Source organism: Coregonus lavaretus, assembly GCF_964263955.1.
Source record: "Coregonus lavaretus genome assembly, chromosome: 34".
Taxonomy (NCBI): domain Eukaryota; kingdom Metazoa; phylum Chordata; class Actinopteri; order Salmoniformes; family Salmonidae; genus Coregonus; species Coregonus lavaretus.
The window spans coordinates 10,708,975-10,730,458 of record NC_140021.1 but is presented as its reverse complement, the minus strand read 5'-3'; the positions used below and the strand labels follow the sequence as shown (position 1 = coordinate 10,730,458).

The 21,484-nt window shown below is 44.8% G+C and overlaps 1 protein-coding gene across 4 annotated transcripts in view; it reads right to left on the bottom strand.

Moving 5' to 3' along the window:
- spata13 (spermatogenesis associated 13) overlaps positions 1 to 21,322 on the bottom strand; it is a 41,578-nt gene extending 20,256 nt beyond the window's left edge. For 2 of the 4 annotated variants that reach the window (XM_084152265.1, XM_084152266.1), the window contains exons 1-3: positions 20,835 to 21,322; positions 4,953 to 6,605; positions 2,900 to 2,941 (exon numbers count right to left, since the gene is read on the bottom strand). In XM_084152265.1, the coding sequence (XP_084008391.1) occupies positions 2,900 to 2,941; positions 4,953 to 6,605; positions 20,835 to 20,843 (1,704 nt within the window). In that variant the 5' untranslated portion in view covers positions 20,844 to 21,322. Of the gene's footprint in view, positions 1 to 2,899; positions 2,942 to 4,952; positions 6,606 to 16,869; positions 16,946 to 20,834 lie in introns of those variants that run through there. The other 2 variants (XM_084152268.1, XM_084152267.1) reach the window with 2 other exon arrangements.
- Between the last annotated feature and the right edge of the window lie 162 nt (positions 21,323 to 21,484).

Genomic DNA, 21,484 nt, shown 5'->3' with positions numbered 1-21,484 from the left:
GGAACGGGCGAGCCAGTCCATAGCATCAATGCCTTCCTCTTGCAGGAACTGCTGACACACTCCAGCCACATGAGGTCTAGAATTGTCTTGCATTAGGAGGAACCCAGGGCCAACCGTACCAGCATATGGTCTCACAAGGGGTCTGAGGATCTCATCTCGGTACCTAATGGCAGTCAGGCTACCTCTGGCGAGCACATGGAGGGCTGTGTGGCCCCCCAAAGAAATGCCACCCCACACCATGACTGACCCACCACCAAACCGGTCATGCTGGAGGATGTTGCAGGCAGCAGAACGTTCTCCACGGCGTCTCCAGACTCTGTCACGTCTGTCACGTGCTCAGTGTGAACCTGCTTTCATCTGTGAAGAGTACAGGGCGCCAGTGGCGAATTTGCCAATCTTGGTGTTCTCTGGCAAATGCCAAACGTCTTGCACGGTGTTGGGCTGTAAGCACAACCCCCACCTGTGGACGTCGGGCCCTCATACCACCCTCATGGAGTCTGTTTCTGACCGTTTGAGCAGACACATGCACATTTGTGGCCTGCTGGAGGTCATTTTGCAGGGCTCTGGCAGTGCTCCTCCTGCTCCTCCTTGCACAAAGGTGGAGGTAGCGGTCATGCTGCTGGGTTGTTGCCCTCCTACGGCCTCCTCCACGTCTCCTAATGTACTGGCCTGTCTCCTGGTAGCACCTCCATGCTCTGGACACTATGCTGACAGACACAGCATACCTTCTTGCCACAGCTCGCATTGATGTGCCATCCTGGATGAGCTGCACTACCTGAGCCACTTGTGTGGGTTGTAGACTCCGTCTCATGCTACCACTAGAGTGAAAGCACCGCCAGCATTCAAAAGTGACCAAAACATCAACCAGGAAGCATAGGAACTGAGAAGTGGTCTGTGGTCACCACCTGAAGAACCACTTCTTTATTGGGGGTGTCTTGCTAATTGCCTATAAGTTCCACCTGTTGCCTATTCCATTTGCACAACAGCATGTGACATTTATTGTCAATCAGTGTTGCTTCCTAAGTGGACAGTTTGATTTCACAGAAGTGTGATTGACTTGGAGTTACATTGTGTTGTTTAAGTGTTCCCTTAATTTTTTTGAGCAGTGTATATATACACAGTGCCTTGCAAAAGTATTCATTCCCCTTGGCGTTTTTCCTATTTTGTTGCATTACATTATTTGGATTTCATGTAATGGACACACACAAAATAGTTCAAATTGGTGAAGTGAAATGAAAAAAAGAACTTGTTTCAAAAAATTCTAAAGAATAAATAACGGAAAAGTGGTGCGTGCATATGTATTCCCCCCTTTTGCTATGAAGCCCCTAAATAAGATCTGGTGCAACCAATTACCTTCAGAAGTCACATAATTAGTTAAATAAAGTCCACCTGTGTGCAATCTAAGTGTCACATGATCTGTCACATGATCTCAGAGTTTGCAACACCAGTAAGCAAGGGGCACCACCAATGAGCTCTCCAAACAGGTCAGGGACAAAGTCGTGGAGAAGTAAAGATCAGGGTTGGGTAAAAAAAAAAATATCAGAAACTTTGAACATCCCATGGAGCACCATTAAATCCATTATTAAAAAATTGAAAGAATATGGCACCACAACAAACCTGCCAAGAGAGGGCTGCCCACCAAAACTCACAGACCAGGCAAGGAGGGCATTAATCAGAGGCAACAAAGAGACCAATGATAACCCTGAAGGAGCTGCAAAGCTCCACAGCGGAGATTGGAGTATCTGTCCATAGGACCACTTTAAGCCGTACACTCCACAGAGCTGGGCTTTATGGTAGAGTGGCCAGAAAAAAAGCCATTGCTTAAAGAAAAAAATAAGCTAACACGTTTGGTGTTCGCCAAAAGGCATGTGGGAGACTCCCCAAACATATGGAAGAAGGTACTCTGGTCAGATGAGACTAACATTGAGCTTTTTGGCCATCAAGGAAAACGCTATGTCTGGCGCAAACCCAACACCTCTCATCACCCTGAGAACACCATCCCCACAGTGAAGCATGGTGGTGGCAGCATCATGCTGTGGGGATGTTTTTCCATCGGCAGGGACTGGGAAACTGGTCAGAATTGAAGTAATGATGGATGGCGCTAAATACAGGGAAATTCCAGCAGGACAATGACCCTAAGCATACTGCTAAAGCAACACTCGAGTGGTTTAAGGGGAAACATTTAAATGTCTTGGAATGGCCTAGTCAAAGCCCAGACCTCAATCCAATTGAGAATCTGTGGTATGACTTAAAGATTGCTGTACACAAGCGGAACCCATCCAACTTGAAGGAGCTGGAGCAGTTTTGCCTTGAAGAATGGGCAAAAATCCCAGTGGCTAGATGTGCCAAGCTTGTAGAGACATACCCCAAGAGACTTGCAGCTGTATTTGCTGCAAAAGGTGGCTCTACAAAGTATTGACTTTGGGGGGGGAATAGTTATGCACGCTCAAGTTCTGTTTGTTTGGTCTTATTTCTGTATTCAAGAGCATGCCGTGTCTCAACCGATGGCGGGCAGAACACAAAAACATCAGATGATGTGAAATAGGGTCTAAGCTACAACATATCAGAATATGAAAAGAATCGGCATTTACGCATTTTTAGATAATTGATGACGTTTTTATTTTATTTTATTAATAAAATAGTTTGACAACACTGTTTGTAAGCTTTTAAATGAGATCAAACTCAACCGTTTATCTTTTCATGGTAGGGTGGGGTATGCAAAATGGGTCAACTTCGAGCACCTTTATCACCTGAATGTTTTGGCATTCAGGTCCAAAAAGTTATTTTCTGACCACTTTTTCCATGGGCAAACATGTATGGAAAGTTTTGTTTAAATCAAAAGAGATGGTGTCAAAATGTGATTGAATTCAAATGGATTTACCCAGAGATGTCCCCTTACCTCCTGCTCCTCCTGATCTTCGTCTGGTCTGGTCCATATGCACTGGAAAGGTACACAGTGGATCAGCACCATGGTCAAACACCAACACACTCGCAGGCCTTTGTTCCGAGGCCTGGGTCTCTCTCTCCTTTAGTCCTCTACTGTATGTTCCCCTGCTTCTCTCTCTTCAACCAAAGTAAAGGAGCTCCTTCCCCTCATCTTATCAAATAAAAATCTGCCATCACGGTCCTCGATCAAATAAACCAGTCTTCTGATTGACCTCTAGTCCTCTAACAACCCAGTGTATTATTCCTGGTTGTGTCGGTAGCGTTTTCCTAGATCTCCCGCTGTAAACTCTCACAGGCCTAGTGTGACTAGTGGACTTTGTCCCCGTGGCCTGTCTGGGGGGGAAGGGAGGGGACAGCAGTGCATTTACTGATAACCACACAGCCAACCAGACACAGCACACTGGAACGGGAACCCTGCTTGCTTACGCAATACCTCCACCAATCATAAACAAAACCTAAAGGATTAACTGTGCCTGTTCTACTCCTTCAGAGTGGCTGGCCTCCATATTTGACTTTGCTGTGGCTGTGGCTGCTGGAAGTCACAATCAAAGTGGGGACAAATACACTGCCAACGCTGAGACACAGAGAGTGACAGTAGATATGACACGGAGCTGGGGCCAATCAGCTTGGCTGTAGAGCTTGATTGACAATTGACTTGGGGCCAATCAGCTGGGCTGTAGAGCTTGATTGACAATTGACTTGACCAATTAGGGTAGCTAGGTTTCAGTGATGTTAAGACTTTCGCATGCTTCCCAGTTGAAACAGTTCACGCATATATGAACATTTTGTGAAGTTTTGGTGTTCGGCAGGTTTTTTGGGGGCTGTTCGTGCACACATTTTTTCTTGAGGTAAGTCGATGTTTGGTGGCCGAAGTCTGCGCCCCTTCATCAGTGATTGGTCAACAGTACTACTCTTAAGCCCTATTCGGACGGGATTAGTTTTACTGGGGGAGGTCGGGTAATGTAATTATCTGCACGAGCACAAAACACCACATCTATAACTTTAGTCCCATCCGAATCCGCCATGGCAGTAATTTATACATGGCAGGAGATGAACAATTTCAGCCAGAATAACCTACTGATAACACTAGTCTGTGCAAATCGACATCCCTGTGTTTTGAGAGAAATGTCTGAGTTTGACAGGTGTTGCTCGCAGTTTGAGCAAGAAAACAATAACTGATTTGATTCACAGTGAATACATTTGTTTATATGTTTTGTGTGTATGAATTCAATACTGCCAAATGCATCAGTAAAAATATTGTGCCTATTTAATGCAACTCCTGCTGTTAATAGATCGCAAAACAGCATACAACTGAGCTAAACGTAGCCTTAAAATACATCAAGTGGGCTGTTTAGATCACATCTGAATTCTGGGGGGCATTTAGGATTCAAATATTATGGTGACACTATACCAACGATGGTTTGGTATGGTTTAGAAACTTGGGAACCAAGCTCGAGTTATCAGTAGGCGTGGGCTGTATACCATATTTTACTATACACCGGTATTGATGCACAGACCGGTTTGGGTTTTTACTTTACCTTCTATAACGGTATTTGAATGTTTGGTTTGTTAAATGTGATATGCCGCGTGTAACGTCCATTTTTATTGTTTACACTGCTACTTGAGTAATACCTCTCCGCTCTCGCTCTCCATGCCGTGTTCGTCACAGACCTAGCCCCGCCCCGTCACTCTAGGTGCGCATTTTTGTTGCTTGACCACGAGACACTTGCTTTCAGTCTGCATGGTCAAAGCAGCACATGCAACAATGTTGATGACAACGATATTGTTTCCGCTTTGCTTCTTAATGTAAATCCACAATCCTTCTATGATCAAAGCACTGTGACCTTTGAGCCCGCTGATCAATAGCAATATGTAGATGATGGTGTCACCACCAGCATATCGCTTTCACCTGATAATACCTTTCAGATCAGTAGTCAAGCCATTCCAAAGCACTACAGTAGAACTGAGCCAGAGTAGCATTTTGGACTATCAAAGTATTCTCTTACCTGCTTTGGTTCCATCTTGCCCTCTGCATTGACCTCTGGCTGGTGTTTGCTGTGGCTCCCACAGGGCTCCCCCAGGGGGAGTGGAGGGGAATCACACCATGCTCTCCACCCATCTCCCTGTCCCTCCTGAGGCCTTTCCCCCTCAAACAGGCTGCTCCTCTGGGCACGAGCACTCAGGGAAAATGAGGTTGTAGTGAAAGGCTCATTATGGCTGTGGGAAACGAACACATGGTCTGGTCCCTCCTGGAGTTCTATGGGGAGCAAGGCTGGGTTGTACTCAGCCTGGGGCTGGGGGTGGATGGTAGGCATGTGTTCCAGTGATACCGAAGTGCTGTTCCTCTTCCTCTCCACTGCGGCTCTCGTTCTGGCGGGCGAGGGCCGGCGTTGGCGGTCGCTTGCGGGTAGGCAGGGCGTGCGGCGCGAGTAGTCATCATGGAGACGGCTGAGGAGTGACAAGGGGGTCACGGGGGATGGGTTAAGCTTGCGTCTCACGGTCAGGTCAGTCATACTGCCCACTAGCTTCAACATGTGGCCCTTGGACCTCAGTGGACTCCTAAAGCGACCAGGGCTCTGGCTGCGTTCCCTAAGGTCACCGGACGAGGCACTGGCTGTTCTCTGAATGCTGGGGCCCCCATTGGCCCCTGGGGAGTCTATCTGAGGAGCGGGAGAGAGGAAAGGCGAGGGCACTTTGCGTCTGAAAGGGCCCTTGAAGAGGTGTAGGTTGTCTGCACTCTTGCTCAGTCTGCTTAGCACGTTCACATTCACACTCTCCTCCAAATGGAGGTTCACCTCTGACACTGAACCGGAGCCTGAACCTGGCCTCTGATTGGTTGAAACCCCCAGTCCTGGACCCTCCCCTCGTTTCCCCTGCCCAGCGTCCAGCAGTGTGATGCGCCCCGCCCCGTACGCTCTCCGGATACTCCTTGAGAACCATGTGTTTCTCTGCAGTCCATCTTCCTCATCTACTACCTCCTCCTCATCTTCATTGTCAGAACCACAAGGGCTCAACCCAGCCATCGGTTGGCCAACAGACACCCCATTGGACACTCTATAGCCCTCCCCACACCTAAGTCTTGGACTCTGATTGGTTGTGACCATCCCATTATCTCCACCCTGGTTGGCTGCTGAGGTGTACTCTTCATCCTGATTGGCTGTCCCTCTGTTCTGGATGCCCTGGAGGACTGAGGAGCGTAGCTTCTTAAAGGAGCCCATGACGGCCAGCCCTGACAGACCTGGCCAAACCTGCGGGCCCGCGGCACTGGATGGAGGGCCCTGGAAGGAGAGGGGCCTGCTAGAGCCCTGACTGTCCCCTGGAACAGTGCACTTCCTCTGGGTAGAGAAGAGCCTCATGATCCTGGAGGGGTAGGGCTTCCCCTCAGGGTGGCCTATCACAGGGCTGGACCAGGCGGCCGTGTTGAACCCGTTCAGTCTACTCTCTTCACTGTTAAAGTCAGAGGTCATGGGCTGTACCTCAGCACCACACCCAGACAGCAGGGACGGGGGCACCGCCATCTCCACGTGAGCCTTCAAGGGGTAAAGGTCGCTGAGGGGTCTGGTCCGGGCTAGAGGTCGAAGGTCAGGGTCGGATGTGGAGCCACGGCAGTAGGAGGGAGAGTCCTCGCTGGTGGACGGGGTTCCATCGCTCTGCCCCGCCTAAAGAGACAATAGAAGTATCATTGTTTATCACTCTTACTATGTACAGTTTCCTTGATTGTCTTGAAAGGCACTTCGATTTCAGTCGGCCCCAGTGTAGGGATGTGTGTGTGTGTGTGTGTCTGTGTGTGTGTGTGTGGAGGGCAGCGGTTAATGCAGGCCAGTCTTTGATGAAAGGCTTTGTGTGCATGACTAAACAATGATAATTACTAATCCATTGTGATTAATGCAACAAATTGCCCATTTTCTCCAGATTTGGCCAATGGAGACAGGGAAAGGTGGTGTGATCTCTGCCTCTACTTCCATCCTGGGATCTGTTCAGTTCAACTCTCCACATTTCTCCTCTCTCTCTACATTTCGCTCCCCCTCCTCCCTCTCTACATTTCGCTCCCCCTCTCTCTCTACATTTCGCTCCCCCTCTCCCTCTACATTTCCCTCCCCCTCTCCCTCTACATTTCCCTCCCCCGCTCCCTCTACACTTTGCTCCCTCTCTCTCCATTTCGCTCCCCCTCCCTCTCTACATTTCGCTCCCCTCCCTCTCTACATTTCGCTCCCCCTCCCTCTCTACATTTCGCTCCCCCTCCTCCCTCTCTACATTTCGCTCCCCCTCTCTCTCTCTACATTTCGCTCCCCCTCTCTCTCTACATTTAGCTCCCTCTACATTTCCCTCCCCCTCTCCCTCTACATTTCCCTCTCCCTCTACATTTCCCTCCCCCGCTCCCTCTACACTTTGCTCCCTCTCTCTCCATTTCGCTCCCCTCCCTCTCTACATTTCGCTCCCCCTCCCTCTCTACATTTCGCTCCCCCTCCTCCCTCTCTACATTTCGCTCCCCCTCTCTCTCTCTACATTTCGCTCCCCCTCTCTCTCTACATTTCACTCCCTCTACATTTCCCTCCCCCTCTCCCTCTACATTTCCCCCCCCACTCCCTCTACACTTTGCTCCCTCTCTCTCCATTTCGCTCCCCTCCCTCTCTACATTTCGCTCCCCCTCCCTCTCTACATTTCGCTCCCCCTCTCTCTCTCTACATTTCGCTCCCCCTCTCTCTCTACATTTCACTCCCTCTACATTTCCCTTCCCCTCTCCCTCTACATTTCCCCCCCACTCCCTCTACACTTTGCTCCCTCTCTCTCCATTTCGCTCCCCTCCCTCTCTACATTTCGCTCCCCCTCCCTCTCTACATTTCGCTCCCCCTCCTCCCTCTCTCCATTTCGCTCCCCCTCTCTCTCTCTCCATTTCGCTCCCCCTCTCTCTCTCTCCATTTCGCTCCCCCTCTCTCTCTCTCCATTTCGCTCCCCCTCTCTCTCCATTTCGCTCCCCCCCTCTCTCCATTTCGCTCCCCCCTCTCTCCATTTCGCTCCCCCCCTCTCTCCATTTCACTCCCTCTACATGTCGCTCCCCCACTCCCTCTACATTTCGCTCCCTCCAATTTCGCTCCCTCTCTCCACATTTCGCTCCCCCTCTCTACATCTCGCTCCCTCTTTCTCTACATTTCGCTCCCTCTAAATTTCGCTCCCCCTCTCTACATCTCGCTCCCTCTTTCTCTACATTTCGCTCCCTCTAAATTTCGCTCCCCCTCCCCCCATTTCGCTCCTCATCTCTACATTTCCCTCCCCCCCTCTAAATGTCCCTCCCCCTCTCTCTACATTTCTCTCCCCCTCGCTCTATATTTCTCTCCCCCTCGCTCTCTCTCTCTCTCTCCATTTCACATTGACCCAATTGATCTCACAGTAGCTCTGAACCTTTTAATCAAATACAGACTTAATGGCTACATTTCAGGACATTTAAACTGGACATTTCAGGACTCAATGTGATTGATTTTACTGCCTTTGTCTGACACAGACTTGCACTGAGCTTTTCCACTCTCTCTAGCACGGGGACGGGCAACTGGTGGTCCACAGCCCACCTTTTGTAGGCCCGCGGACCAATTTCCAAAAACAGGAACAATTATTATCATTATATTTAAAAAAAAAAAAAATGAGGTACTCAGTTGGGGTCTAAACTTACAGTTGAGAGTTAGAATAGTAGAATACACAAGGTGCAATTTCGAAATTTGGTTGTGCATCAGCAGTTTCTCTTGTTATGGCAGTCACTGACCCATGTCAGCTAAAATTTTTTAGATTGGTAAATTAGTCTAGCCAGCTATCTGAAATTGTAGTAATCATGGTTGAATTACCGACCGAGGGGCCCCCATTGATTTTGTTAGTCACTCACTCAGATATCATATTTAAAAATTGAAACATTTCTCTCCACCCTATGGCAAAATGTGTAGAATTACAGGAAATTAGTTATAAAATCATATGAAAAGTATGAAAAAAAAAGAAAAAAAAGAAATGTATGCACTCACTAAGTCGCTCTGGATAAGAGCGTCTGCTAAATGACTAAAATGTAAATGTAAAATTGTAAAATCTCTCAACCCCATGTAAAAATGTGTAGAATTGCAGCAAACTTGCTTTAAAAAGGCAACATTTTCTCTACGCTATCTCAAAATTTGTAGAATAATTTCTCTCTCCGGTGTCTCAACAAAATGTCGCTTAGGGCCACTAAAAGGCTACGGCCTTACTGCATGTGTGGATATGGATATGAGTATGCAGACCCGCAAGCCACTGCGGCACCTCATGATGAGTTCAGATTTTTTGTGGGCCACATCCCCATCAAAGTTGCTCATCCCTGCTCTAGCACCTGGGAGTGGGAGCTAGACTACATGCTGTTAGCATACTCTTTTACCATATGGATTTTCTCAATGTTACACCTCTGCTGACAGTTCACCCATGTCTCTCCTTCACTCACTCTGACCACTACCGTAAACGGAAGAAAACCACTGCTATAAACTAACTCCCACTGTCACCATTCCTACTCCTCTCTAGTACTAACCTTACATACCATTATTCTAGGCTCTCCAGTAAGACTAGGGCTGGGCGGTATACCGTATTTTACCATATACCGGTATTGATGCACGGACCGGTTTGGGTTTTTACTTTACCTTCTATAACGGTATTTGTGTTTGGCTTGTTAAACGTGATATGCAACTCCGGCGCGTATAATGTCAGTTTATATAGTTTACACCATTTGCTGCATGCCGTTAACCACACCAAGCCTGTCCCCTGTCACTCAAGGAGAGAGCAGTTGTTTGACCACGGAGTCACAAGCACTTTCTTGCCGTTCACTCTGCTTTCCACAAGCGGTCTATAATTACATTATTCATTTGTGTATCTTACGGTCTGCAAACTACTGTTTGCTAGTTTGTCTTTTCTTAGCAAGGTCTTGCTAAAATAATTTATGTTAGCCGCTAATGCTAATCGCTAGCTAGCTGGCCAACATGCTAACTGTACTAAGAGTCAGAGCAAATGTAGCTAGATAGCTAATACCACCTGGTACCAGTGCTGGTGTAGGCCTAGATAAGCATGTTTGTGCAACGGTATCTTATTAGAGAGAAATATGCGAAGCATGAATATTTTGGCTAGCTGGCTAGCTACATGAAGTAAGAAAACATGTAATGTAACCTCTAATTAGGGTCACCTGGAAACACTGACCAACACTTAGGTTCCTACCCTGTCAATAATTCCTCCCTGGTTTATTCATTCGTTGTCATGTCACACAATGTATTCTAGGTGCTGCCCACTATATTCCAACTATAGAATTAGAATAATCATAATATTTCCATGATTCCAACAGTTCACCAATTAACTAGGCCTAGATTTTTGTTGCCCTTATGCTGTGTGGCACAGTGTGGAAATGATAGTAAAAGTGCAGGAAATGCAGAAATTGATGAAAATGCTGAAAATTATTTTTGTTTGGAGTTGGATAGAACAGTATAAATGGAGAAAGCCCCATTGAAATCACTTATAATTCATGTGTTGCCACCCTAGGGTCATGAACTAATTAGAAAGCATATTTAGAACATTTGATTTATTATTCAAAAACATAAAATACCGCCAGAAATGTGACAAATATCGTGATATGATATTTTGTCCATATCGCCCAGCCCTAAGTAAGATACAAGGTTGGTGAATGAAAGAGACTACTCTAGCACTGAAAGGGCACACCAAGGCAGTCCTCTATCCACTGTATTACCTCATACTCACCTTATCTTCCTACTCTACCACTCGCTCCACTATGCCAATTCTACCTTGCACAATGCACACTACCCCTATGCCTTCTCTCTCAGCCTGGTGCAAACATTCACAGCCCAGTTGGGACCTGCTATACTTGGCACGATACATCATAGGGTTCTGTTTCAAAGGAGTTGGAGTTACTGCCAGTACCTCAAATCTAGAGATCAGCCAACTTATTGTGTGTAGTTTTACCCTGGCCAGCACAATAAGCTGCGTAGGACAGTGGAACCTCCTACTGTACTAGCTGCTACTCTACCCTCTTAGTACTACTAGTACATACTACAGCACTATGCAGGCCATTTAAGCTATGCTTCAACAATATGGAAGCTGTATGTGAGTGGTTCTCTGGGGCTACCTTTCCAGTAATGCTACTGCAGGTCAGGTCAGTGTTCCTGGGTGGTTGCATGTGAAGTCTGGGAGCTAGTGGTGCTCTGGCTCTCAGGCCCAGAGTTAATTAAGAGAGAGGAGAGAAGAGTAGCCCCCCCACACGACTGCCAGCTAGAGCCAGCCTCAGATTAGACTCCCAGAGAGAGGAGGGCTGGGGCCACACACACACAGAAATACACTAAGACGGCCCACAATATACTGAAAGACATGCACACTTACACATACTTCAGAAGACACAGACACTGTGTAGGCCTACAGAGTAAACATGTACCCCCCACACACACACAGTAGGGGACTGGGGGGGGATACGGAGGCAGGCATTCTCTCGGTCATCAACTCCCTTCCCTTTGGGCTGGTAAAGTCACAGCCTTATGTAAGGGGTCATAAACGAATAATCATTAGTGAACTCCAGCCCCCAATTCAGCTCCACAGAGCCAAAGTATGTTCTGCCTTGCCCAGGGCCAAGTTCAGGCTAATTGTGCAAAGATGAACAGAGAGTTAAACTAAATAGACGGCTAGACAGAGAATATCAAGGGAAAGTCACTTCTCTAGCAGTTTTTTTTCCATTTGGTAGCTAAGCCATGAGAAAGAAATGGCCAAAAGCACTAGCACGGCCATTCTTAGGTAAGCTGCTCATTTACTGGTTGTCTGCTTATCGGAGTGATCGAATCTAGCCAGCCAGGCTTATCAGTGCTGTCCTGACCAGAGACAAACATGTTCTGGAAAAATAACTTATTAAAACAACCAACTGAACTAGTGAAAGTATGCTCATTCTTTATTCTTTGTATCCCTTCCACGTTAGCCACACTGATACATATGTAGGAGACCTTCAATGTTACCCATGCTGATACGTACACTACCTTTCAAAAGTAGTGTACGTACAGTGGGGAAAAAAGTATTTAGTCAGCCACCAATTGTGCAAGTTCTCCCACTTAAAAAGATGAGAGAGGCCTGTAATTTTCATCATAGGTACACGTCAACTATGACAGCCAAAATGAGAAAATAAAATCCAGAAAATCACATTGTAGGATTTGTAATGAATTTATTTGCAAATGATGGTGGAAAATAAGTATTTGGTCAATAACAAAAGTTTCTCAATACTTTGTTATATACCCTTTGTTGGCAATGACACAGGTCAAACGTTTTCTGTAAGTCTTCACAAGGTTTTCACACACTGTTGCTGGTATTTTGGCCCATTCCTCCATGCAGATCTCCTCTAGAGCAGTGATGTTTTGGGGCTGTCGCTGGGCAACACAGACTTTCAACTCCCTCCAAAGATTTTCTATGGGGTTGAGATCTGGAGACTGGCTAGGCCACTCCAGGACCTTGAAATGCTTCTTACGAAGCCACTCCTTCGTTGCCCGGGCGGTGTGTTTGGGATCATTGTCATGCTGAAAGACCCAGCCACGTTTCATCTTCAATGCCCTTGCTGATGGAAGGAGGTTTTCACTCAAAATCTCACGATACATGGCCCCATTCATTCTTTCCTTTACACGGATCAGTCGTCCTGGTCCCTTTGCAGAAAAACAGCCCCAAAGCATGATGTTTCCACCCCCATGCTTCACAGTAGGTATGGTGTTCTTTGGATGCAACTCAGCATTCTTTGTCCTCCAAACACGACGAGTTGAGTTTTTACCAAAAAGTTCTATTTTGGTTTCATCTGACCATATGACATTCTCCCAATCCTCTTCTGGATCATCCAAATGCACTCTAGCAAACTTCAGACGGGCCTGGACATGTACTGGCTTAAGCAGGGGGACACATCTGGCACTGCAGGATTTAAGTCCCTGGCGGTGTAGTGTGTTACTGATGGTAGGCTTTGTTACTTTGGTCCCAGCTCTCTGCAGGTCATTCACTAGGTCCCCCCGTGTGGTTCTTGTGATCATTTTGACCCCACGGGGTGAGATCTTGCGTGGAGCCCCAGATCGAGGGAGATTATCAGTGGTCTTGTATGTCTTCCATTTCCTAATAATTGCTCCCACAGTTGATTTCTTCAAACCAAGCTGCTTACCTATTGCAGATTCAGTCTTCCCAGCCTGGTGCAGGTCTACAATTTTGTTTCTGGTGTCCTTTGACAGCTCTTTGGTCTTGGCCATAGTGGAGTTTGGAGTGTGACTGTTTGAGGTTGTGGACAGGTGTCTTTTATACTGATAACAAGTTCAAACAGGTGCCATTAATACAGGTAACGAGTGGAGGACAGAGGAGCCTCTTAAAGAAGAAGTTACAGGTCTGTGAGAGCCAGAAATCTTGCTTGTTTGTAGGTGACCAAATACTTATTTTCCACCATAATTTGCAAATAAATTCATTAAAAATCCTACAATGTGATTTTATGGAGAAAAAAAATCTAAATTTGTCTGTCATAGTTGACGTGTACCTATGATGAAAATTACAGGCCTCATCTTTTTAAGTGGGAGAACTTGCACAATTGGTGGCTGACTAAATACTTTTTCCCCCCCACTGTATCAGCATGGGTAACATTGAAGGTCTCCTACATACGTATCAGTGTGGTCCTCTGTAGCTCAATTGGTAGAGCATGGCGCTTGTAACGCCAGGGTAGTGGGTTCGATCCCCGGGACCACCCATACGTAAAAATGTATGCACACATGACTGTAAGTCACTTTGGATAAAAGCGTCTGCTAAATGGCATATTCTTTTTAGAACACCTACTCATTCAAGGGTTTTTCTTTATTTTTTCTATTTTCTACATTGTAGAATACTAGTGAAGACATCAAAACTATGAAATAACACATATGGAATCATGTAGCAACCAACAAAGTGTTAAACAAATCAAAATATATTTTACATTTGAGATTCTTCAAATAGCCACCCTTTGCTTTGATTTATAGGTTTGCAGAATCCATGTGTTATTTCATAGTTGATGTCTTCACTATTATTCTACAATGTAGAAAATAGTACAAATAAAGAAAAACCCTTGAAGGAGTAGGTGTTCTAAAACCTTTAACCGGTAGTGTAAGTAGGAGACCTTCCATGTTATCCACGCTGATACGCATGTAGGAGACCTTCCATGTTATCCACGCTGATACGCATGTAGGAGACCTTCCATGTTATCCACGCTGATACGTATGGAGACCTTCCATGTTATCCACGCTGATACGTATGGAGACCTTCCATGTTATCCACGCTGATACGTATGGAGACCTTCCATGTTATCCACGCTGATACGTATGGAGACCTTCCATGTTATCTACGCTGATACGTATGGAGACCTTCCATGTTATCCACGCTGATACGTATGGAGACCTTCCATGTTATCTACGCTGATACGTATGGAGACCTTCGGGCATGAAACAGGCCTAAGTGGACTGCACAGGAGGTGGTTCTCTGTCTCTGTGTGTGTAAAACTAACCGTTCTGTGGTACAAAAAGAAGTGGAGTTTCTCTGAGGAAACATGAAAGGAAACCCGCATGGCTCCCTACACCAAGCCCCGTCCAGCATGTATACGTGTCTGTTTGTGTATGTTCCTCTCCCAGGACTAATCAGGGGGCTTTACCAGTCTGTGCAGCACTGGTTTCCTCTATGGCGCAGTCAAAAAGACTACTAGTCAGCAACGCACACTATGAGTTAGTCATATATAATACTTAGTGCCTTCAGAAAGTATTCATACCTCTTGACTTATTCCGCATTTTGTTGTGTTACAGCCTGAATTCAAAAATGGATTAAATATATATTTTTTTTTCACCCAACTATACACAATACCCCATAATGACAAAGTGAAAACATGCTTTTAGAAATGCTAGCAAAACTGTAACTAGGCCACTCAGGAACATTCAATGTCGTCTCGGTAAGCAACTCCAGTGTATATTTGGCCTTGTGTTTGAGGTTACTGTCCTGCTGAAAGGTGAATGTCTCCCAGAAAGCAGACTGAACCAGACTTGTGCTTAGCTCTATTCCGTTACTTTTTATCATAAAAAACACTGTAGTCCTTGCCGATGACTAGCATACCCATAACATGATGCAGCCACCACCATGCTTGAAAATTTGAAGAGCGGTACTCAGTGATGTGTTGTGTTTGCAGGACATGAAGTTAATTTCTTAGCAAAATTGTAGCAGTTTTACTTTAGTGCCTTACTGCAAAGAGCATACATTTTTTTAAATATTGGGTTGTTCGGAACAGAACAAGCCTGTTTGTCTATTGTGAAGAAAATTCACCACGGAACACACACGTGAATGCACTCATGACTCCTTTCTATGCTTACCAACATTACAATTTGTTTCTTAAGCCCATACCAACACACCAACCTTCTTATACAGTCCTTTGCCTGCCAACCTTATCAGATTTTACAACCAGAGGGAGTACTGCACTCTATGGCTACTGAAAAACAACTCTAGAATCCAGCTTATTGGAATGGATCATTTGAATATTCCGCCATATTGGTGGATCCATGTAAAATCATATGGAATTTAGAAACATGTGTTTCTAGGCTATATAAAGTATACTCAGAAAACGATATCTCTGGATGCCATCTATACAAGGAATCCGATGGAATCTAGTTCACAGAGAGCGCCTGCTCAGTGTAGACAGTAGACTGATCTAGCTACTCTCTACTATCAGGGAGGGAAAGAGGAAGATATAATCATTCACTTTCCTCCCGTCACAGTCTGCCCTTTATAACTGTTAAATTGTCTTTAAGTAATCTTTTATCAGTCTTAACACCCATTTAGCCTATATAAAATCACATCTAAATTCGGAGAAAGTGATTTCCAAAGATTGGGCACTGGCAGCTTTGTCTATGTGCTTGTTCACAATAATCATCCTAAACCTGGCGCAGAGCAGATTCACTAATCTCTGTATACACTGCAATCTCTTATTGCCCAGTTGTTTGGCATTTGAGGTGATTTATGAAATGTGACTAGCGCCTAGCTCAGGCCTGTGTGTATTACAAGCAGTAGCCTACTCCTAAATGTTCCAAGATGCTGCAGACAGAAATGAGCTGTATAGAGCAGCTGACGATTGACTATTCTCTGTAGCAAAGTTCAATTCCTATTTTATCTACACAATATAGCCCATTTCTGTCTGAATGTTCTAGAACATTGCACCCTCCTAAATAAGCACCTGTTGCGTGTTGCCAGCTTGTTGAAGTCATCTCACAATGACCCAATTCCTATTTTTTTTGTCCAATGACAGAGGGCATACCGAGAAAGAGACCACGTGGGAAGCCAGGTATTGGGTCGAGGGTGTCACCCACTTTCTCTGTCTCATTCACTCACTCACCTGATATACTACTGTCTGTGGTCTGTCAGAAAGCCCTGAATGGGAAATCCAACACTAACCACAATGTGTACAGAGCTCAGAGGACAAAACGCTAAGATGAACACTAGGACTTGTAGGAATGCTAAACACATAAATATCTGACCTAACAAGATATTAGCAGCATTCTACAAGTGTGGGCTATATACAACTATAAACTGGTTTGAGCCCTGAATGCTGATTGTCTGAAAGCCGTGGTATATCAGACCGTATACCACGGGTATATCAAAACATTTATTTTTACTGTTCTAATTATGTTGGTAACCAGTTTATAATAGCAATAAGGCACCTCGGGGGCTTGTGGTATATGGCCAATATACCACAGCTAAGGGCTGTGTCCAGGCACTCTGCATTGCGTCGTACTTAAGAACAGCCCTTCGCCGTGGTATATTGGCCATATACCACACCCCCTCGGGCCTTATTGCTTAAATAGCCTACAGTAAAACTGGTCTGGGAAACTGCACATATAGCCTAGTTAGTGTGAAATTACTAACCCTTGAGGGGCCCGGGCAACCTCTTTCCAGGATGTGACTGAACCAGGTATAGCAGGGTATTAAATCAATCCCACTGATAGACCTGTGAGATAAAGGTGATTCCAGTGTTATGGACTTTACATCAATATCAACATCAATATAGTGGGTACGGCCCAGTACATCACTGGGGCCAAGCTTCCTACCATCCAGGACCTCTATACTAGGCGGTGTCAGAGGAAGGCCCAAAAAATTGTCAAAGACTCCAGTCACCCAGGTCATACGGTTCTCTCTGCTACCGCCCGGCAAGCGGTAACGGAGCACCAAGTCTGGGACCAAAAGCCTCCTTCTACCCCCAAGCCATAAGACTGAATAGTTAATCAAATGTCTACCCGGACTATTTGCATTGACCCCTCCCTTTTTTTACGCTGCTGCTACTCGCTGTTTATTATCTATGCATAGTCACTTTACCCCTACCTACATGTACATATTACCTCAATTACCTTGACTAACCTGTACCCCCACACATTGACTCGGTACCGGTACCCCCTGTATATAGCCTCGTTATTGTTATTTTATTGTGTAAATATTTTCGGAACTCATATTTTCTTTAAACTGCTTTGTTGGTTAAGGGCTTGTAAGTAAGCATTTCACGGCAAGGTGTTGTATTCAGCGCATGTGAAAATAAAATTTGATTAAAACATTTGATTTGAATATCCATCACATCCACCACCATTATGGATGTTACGAATATCATAACGGGAAAAAAAGGATACTGACAATAAAAAGAGAGAAACCAATTATAGACCATCTAAAACCTTGCTGAAAGTTAGCTTTAAAGAGAACGTTTCAAGATGATCCGATGTAAGGCGCATGTTTTACAGCTGACTGTAAACAACCAAACTCAAGACACTTCAATTTGGTTTGTATTGCTTCATTAACAGCTCATCTTCATAACTAACACTGGGAGACAGCTGTGAGTGGAAAAAAAGCTATATGAGCCCTTTCTAAAAGCAATGAAATATGATTGACTGAAAAGCCTTTGAGACTTGGTATCCTACTTTGTAAAGGTCAAAATTCATACAATTTCCTACTTAAATGTTTCAAATAAAGTCTGAACTCAATATGAAGAATTATGAACGTGGTTTCATTCTGAAATGACTAACTTTATTTGTGGATGCTCAGGTTGACTTTCCCACGGAATTACCCATAATCTCTGAGACCATGGACATGAGCATTTATTAGGCAAAGTTCAAACAAAGTTGGAAAACCACAAATATCCATATATGTGCCAGTCCTGTGACACGGTGGATTTACAAGTGTGTGAAACAGAAACTGTCTCCTATATACCAGTGTAAATACAGTTGAAGTCGGAAGTTTACATACACCTTAGCCAAATACATTTAAACTCAGTTTTTCACAATTCCTGACATTTAATCCTAGTAAAAATTCCCTGTCTTAGGTCAGTTAGGATCACCACTTTATTTTAAGAATGTGAAATGTCAGAATAATAGTAGAGAGAATGATTTATTTCAGCTTTTATTTATTTCATCACATTCCCAGTGGGTCAGAAGTTTACATACACTCAATTAGTATTTGGTAGCATTGCCTTTAAATTGTTTAACTTGGGTCAAACGTTTCGGGTAGCCTTCCACAAGCTTCCCACAATAAGTTGGGTGAATTTTGGCCCATTCCTCCTGACAGAGCTGGTGTAACTGAGTCAGGTTTGTAGGCCTCCTTGCTCGCACACGCTTTTTCAGTTCTGCCCACACATTTTCTATAGGATTGAGGTCAGGGCTTTGTGATGGCCACACCAATACCTTGACTTTGTTGTCCTTAAGCCATTTTGCCACAACTTTGGAAGTATGCTTGGGGTCATTGTCCATTTGGAAGACCCATTTGCGACCAAGCTTTAACTTCCTGACTGATGTCTTGAGATGTTGCTTCAACATATCCACAATTTTCCTTCCTCATGATGCCATCTATTTTGTGAAGTGCACCAGTCCCTCCTGCAGCAAAGCACCCCTATGCTGCCACCCCTGTGCCTCACGGTTGGGATTGCAAGCCCCCCTTTTTCCTCCAAACATAACGATGGTCATTATGGCCAAACAGTCCTATTGTTGTTTCATCAGCCAGAGGACATTTCTCCAAAAAGTAAGATATTTGTCCCCATGTGCAGTTGCAAACCGTAGTCTGGCTTTTTTATGGCAGTTTTGGAGCAGTGGCTTCTTCCTTGCTGAGCGGCCTTTCAGGTTATGTCGATATAGGACTTGTTTTACTGTGGATATAGATACTTTTGTACCTGTTTCCTCCAGCATCTTCACAAGGTCCTTTGCTGTTATTCTGGGATTGATTTGCACTTTTCGCACCAAAGTACGTTCATCTCTAGGAGACAGAACGCGTCTCCTTCCTGAGCGGTATGACGGCTGCGTGGTCCCATGGTGTTTATACTTGCGTACTATTGTTTGTACAGATGAACGTGGTACCTTCAGGCATTTGGGAATTGCTCCCAAGGATGAACCAGACTTGTGGAGATCTACAATTTTTTTTCTGAGGTCTTGGCTGATTTCTTTTGATTTCCCCATGACGTCAAGCAAAGAGGCACTGAGTTTGAAGATAGGCCTTGAAATACATCCACAGGTACACCTCCAATTGACTCAAATGATGTCCTCTGTAGCTCAATTGGTAGAGCATGGCGCTTGTAACGCCAGGGTAGTGGGTTCGATCCCCGGGACCACCCATACGTAAAAATGTATGCACACATGACTAAGTCGCTTTGGATAAAAGCGTCGGCTAAATGGCATATTGTTATTATATTATATATTATTATTATTATTATATATTATTACTTCCGACTTCAACTGTACATCCACAGGTACACGTCCAATTGTCTCACATGATGTAAATTAGCCTATCAGAAGCTTCTAAAGCCATGACATCATTTTCTGGAATTTCCCAAGCTGTTTAAAGGCACAGTCAATTTAGTGTATGTAAACTTCTGACCCACTGGAATTGTGATACAGTGAATTATAAGTGAAATAATCTGTCTGTAAACAATTGTTGGAAAATTGCTTGTGTCATGCACAAAGTAGATGTCCTAACCGACTTGCCAAAACTATCATGCACAAAGTAGATGTCCTAACCGACTTGCCAAAACTATAGTTTGTTAACAAGAAATGTGTGGAGTGTTTGAAAAACAAGTTTTAATGACTCCAACCTAAGTGTATGTAAACTTCCGACTTCAACTGTATATGGATACTGGAATACCAGAATGAAAATGCAAAGTTTGTGTGATATGTTCAGAGAAACTACTGAACAACAGATTAGTGTTCTCCCTTGACGCAGGATAGAACCCTGACCCGATTGTACACCTGCGCCTAGCGTTCCATCCATAGATGTAGAACTGTTCTGTGGTTCCATCTCCCTGGTGTACGGGCGCGTGATAGTTGGGTTTGCGAGCCTACAAAGATGTCATTCAGTGGGAAACAATCTACTACTGTTACAAATCCATACTGAAAAGGAAATAAGTAACAGGGCATTTTTCGAATGAAAAAGAGCTGGAGAATGACATGTTAAAGGCGATTATATTACAGTTCTTCCGCGTAAACCAGCAAAACACCCCCGAGGAAAAAGTGATTATTTATTTGTGCTTTTAATTAACTTTGATTTCGCCATAAACCTCTTACTTTGTAGTTGACCGAGCCCCCACCCCCTCCTCTCCACCTCTATAGAAGTGCCTGGCATACCCCACATCACTATAACAACCGGGGGAGTAATGCACTACAATAACCCCCCTATTTTCTTCGTTAACGTTACAGAAACAAACCAATGCTAGAACCCAAACGAATTTGATCAATATTGACTGAATGACACATTTAAATCCTATATAAAAATAGTTCACCCGTTTGATATAAGCCATACATTATTTATTTTTTACAATGGAACAAATTGATATTGCATTCAACTGCAAGTTGGTAACATTTGCTTACCCTTCTCATAGTCGTGTTGTTCTGTGCCACTGATATTTCTCATCAACAGAGTAGCAGCTGTTTTTGTTGATTAGTTAGCCATCCTCGGTCAACGCTTTACTAAAATGGTTAGTTAGCAAGCTAGCTACTTAGGTCCAAAGGTCTGTTGGGTCCTGCAATCGAGGATTACACACGAAAACATGTCGGAAGTAGCAGGCTACTGCTGCTGGATAAACTGGCTTGTAAGATCTCGAGACAAATGGCTAACTTCGCTCCTTGCGACATCAAACAGTAGGCTAACGTTAGCTAACTGGGAAGTTCTAAAATATTCACAAAACTGAAAGCTCGCTTGGTGAAAGGTTTCGGGCAAGTAAGCATCCGCCGTTGGCTATGCAAGTGGATAAATGGGGAAAGTGGGGAGTCAATTCAATTCCCTTAAAAAGTGGTTCAAACAAACTCAGAAATCCGTTGGTACTCAAGTGTGGGAGGCTGGTCGATTCTTTGCAGCTCGAGCTGTCGTTACGGGTGGGGGGCATCAGTGCACTTGTTGCAGTGATTGCTTGGGGGCGGAGTTTGCGTTCCACATTTACTCAAAGGACGTTTTGCTCAGATTTTGTTGTGGTCTGACCACAAGAGGACCACAGCGCCGAGAGCCAAGTTAAACAGAACGT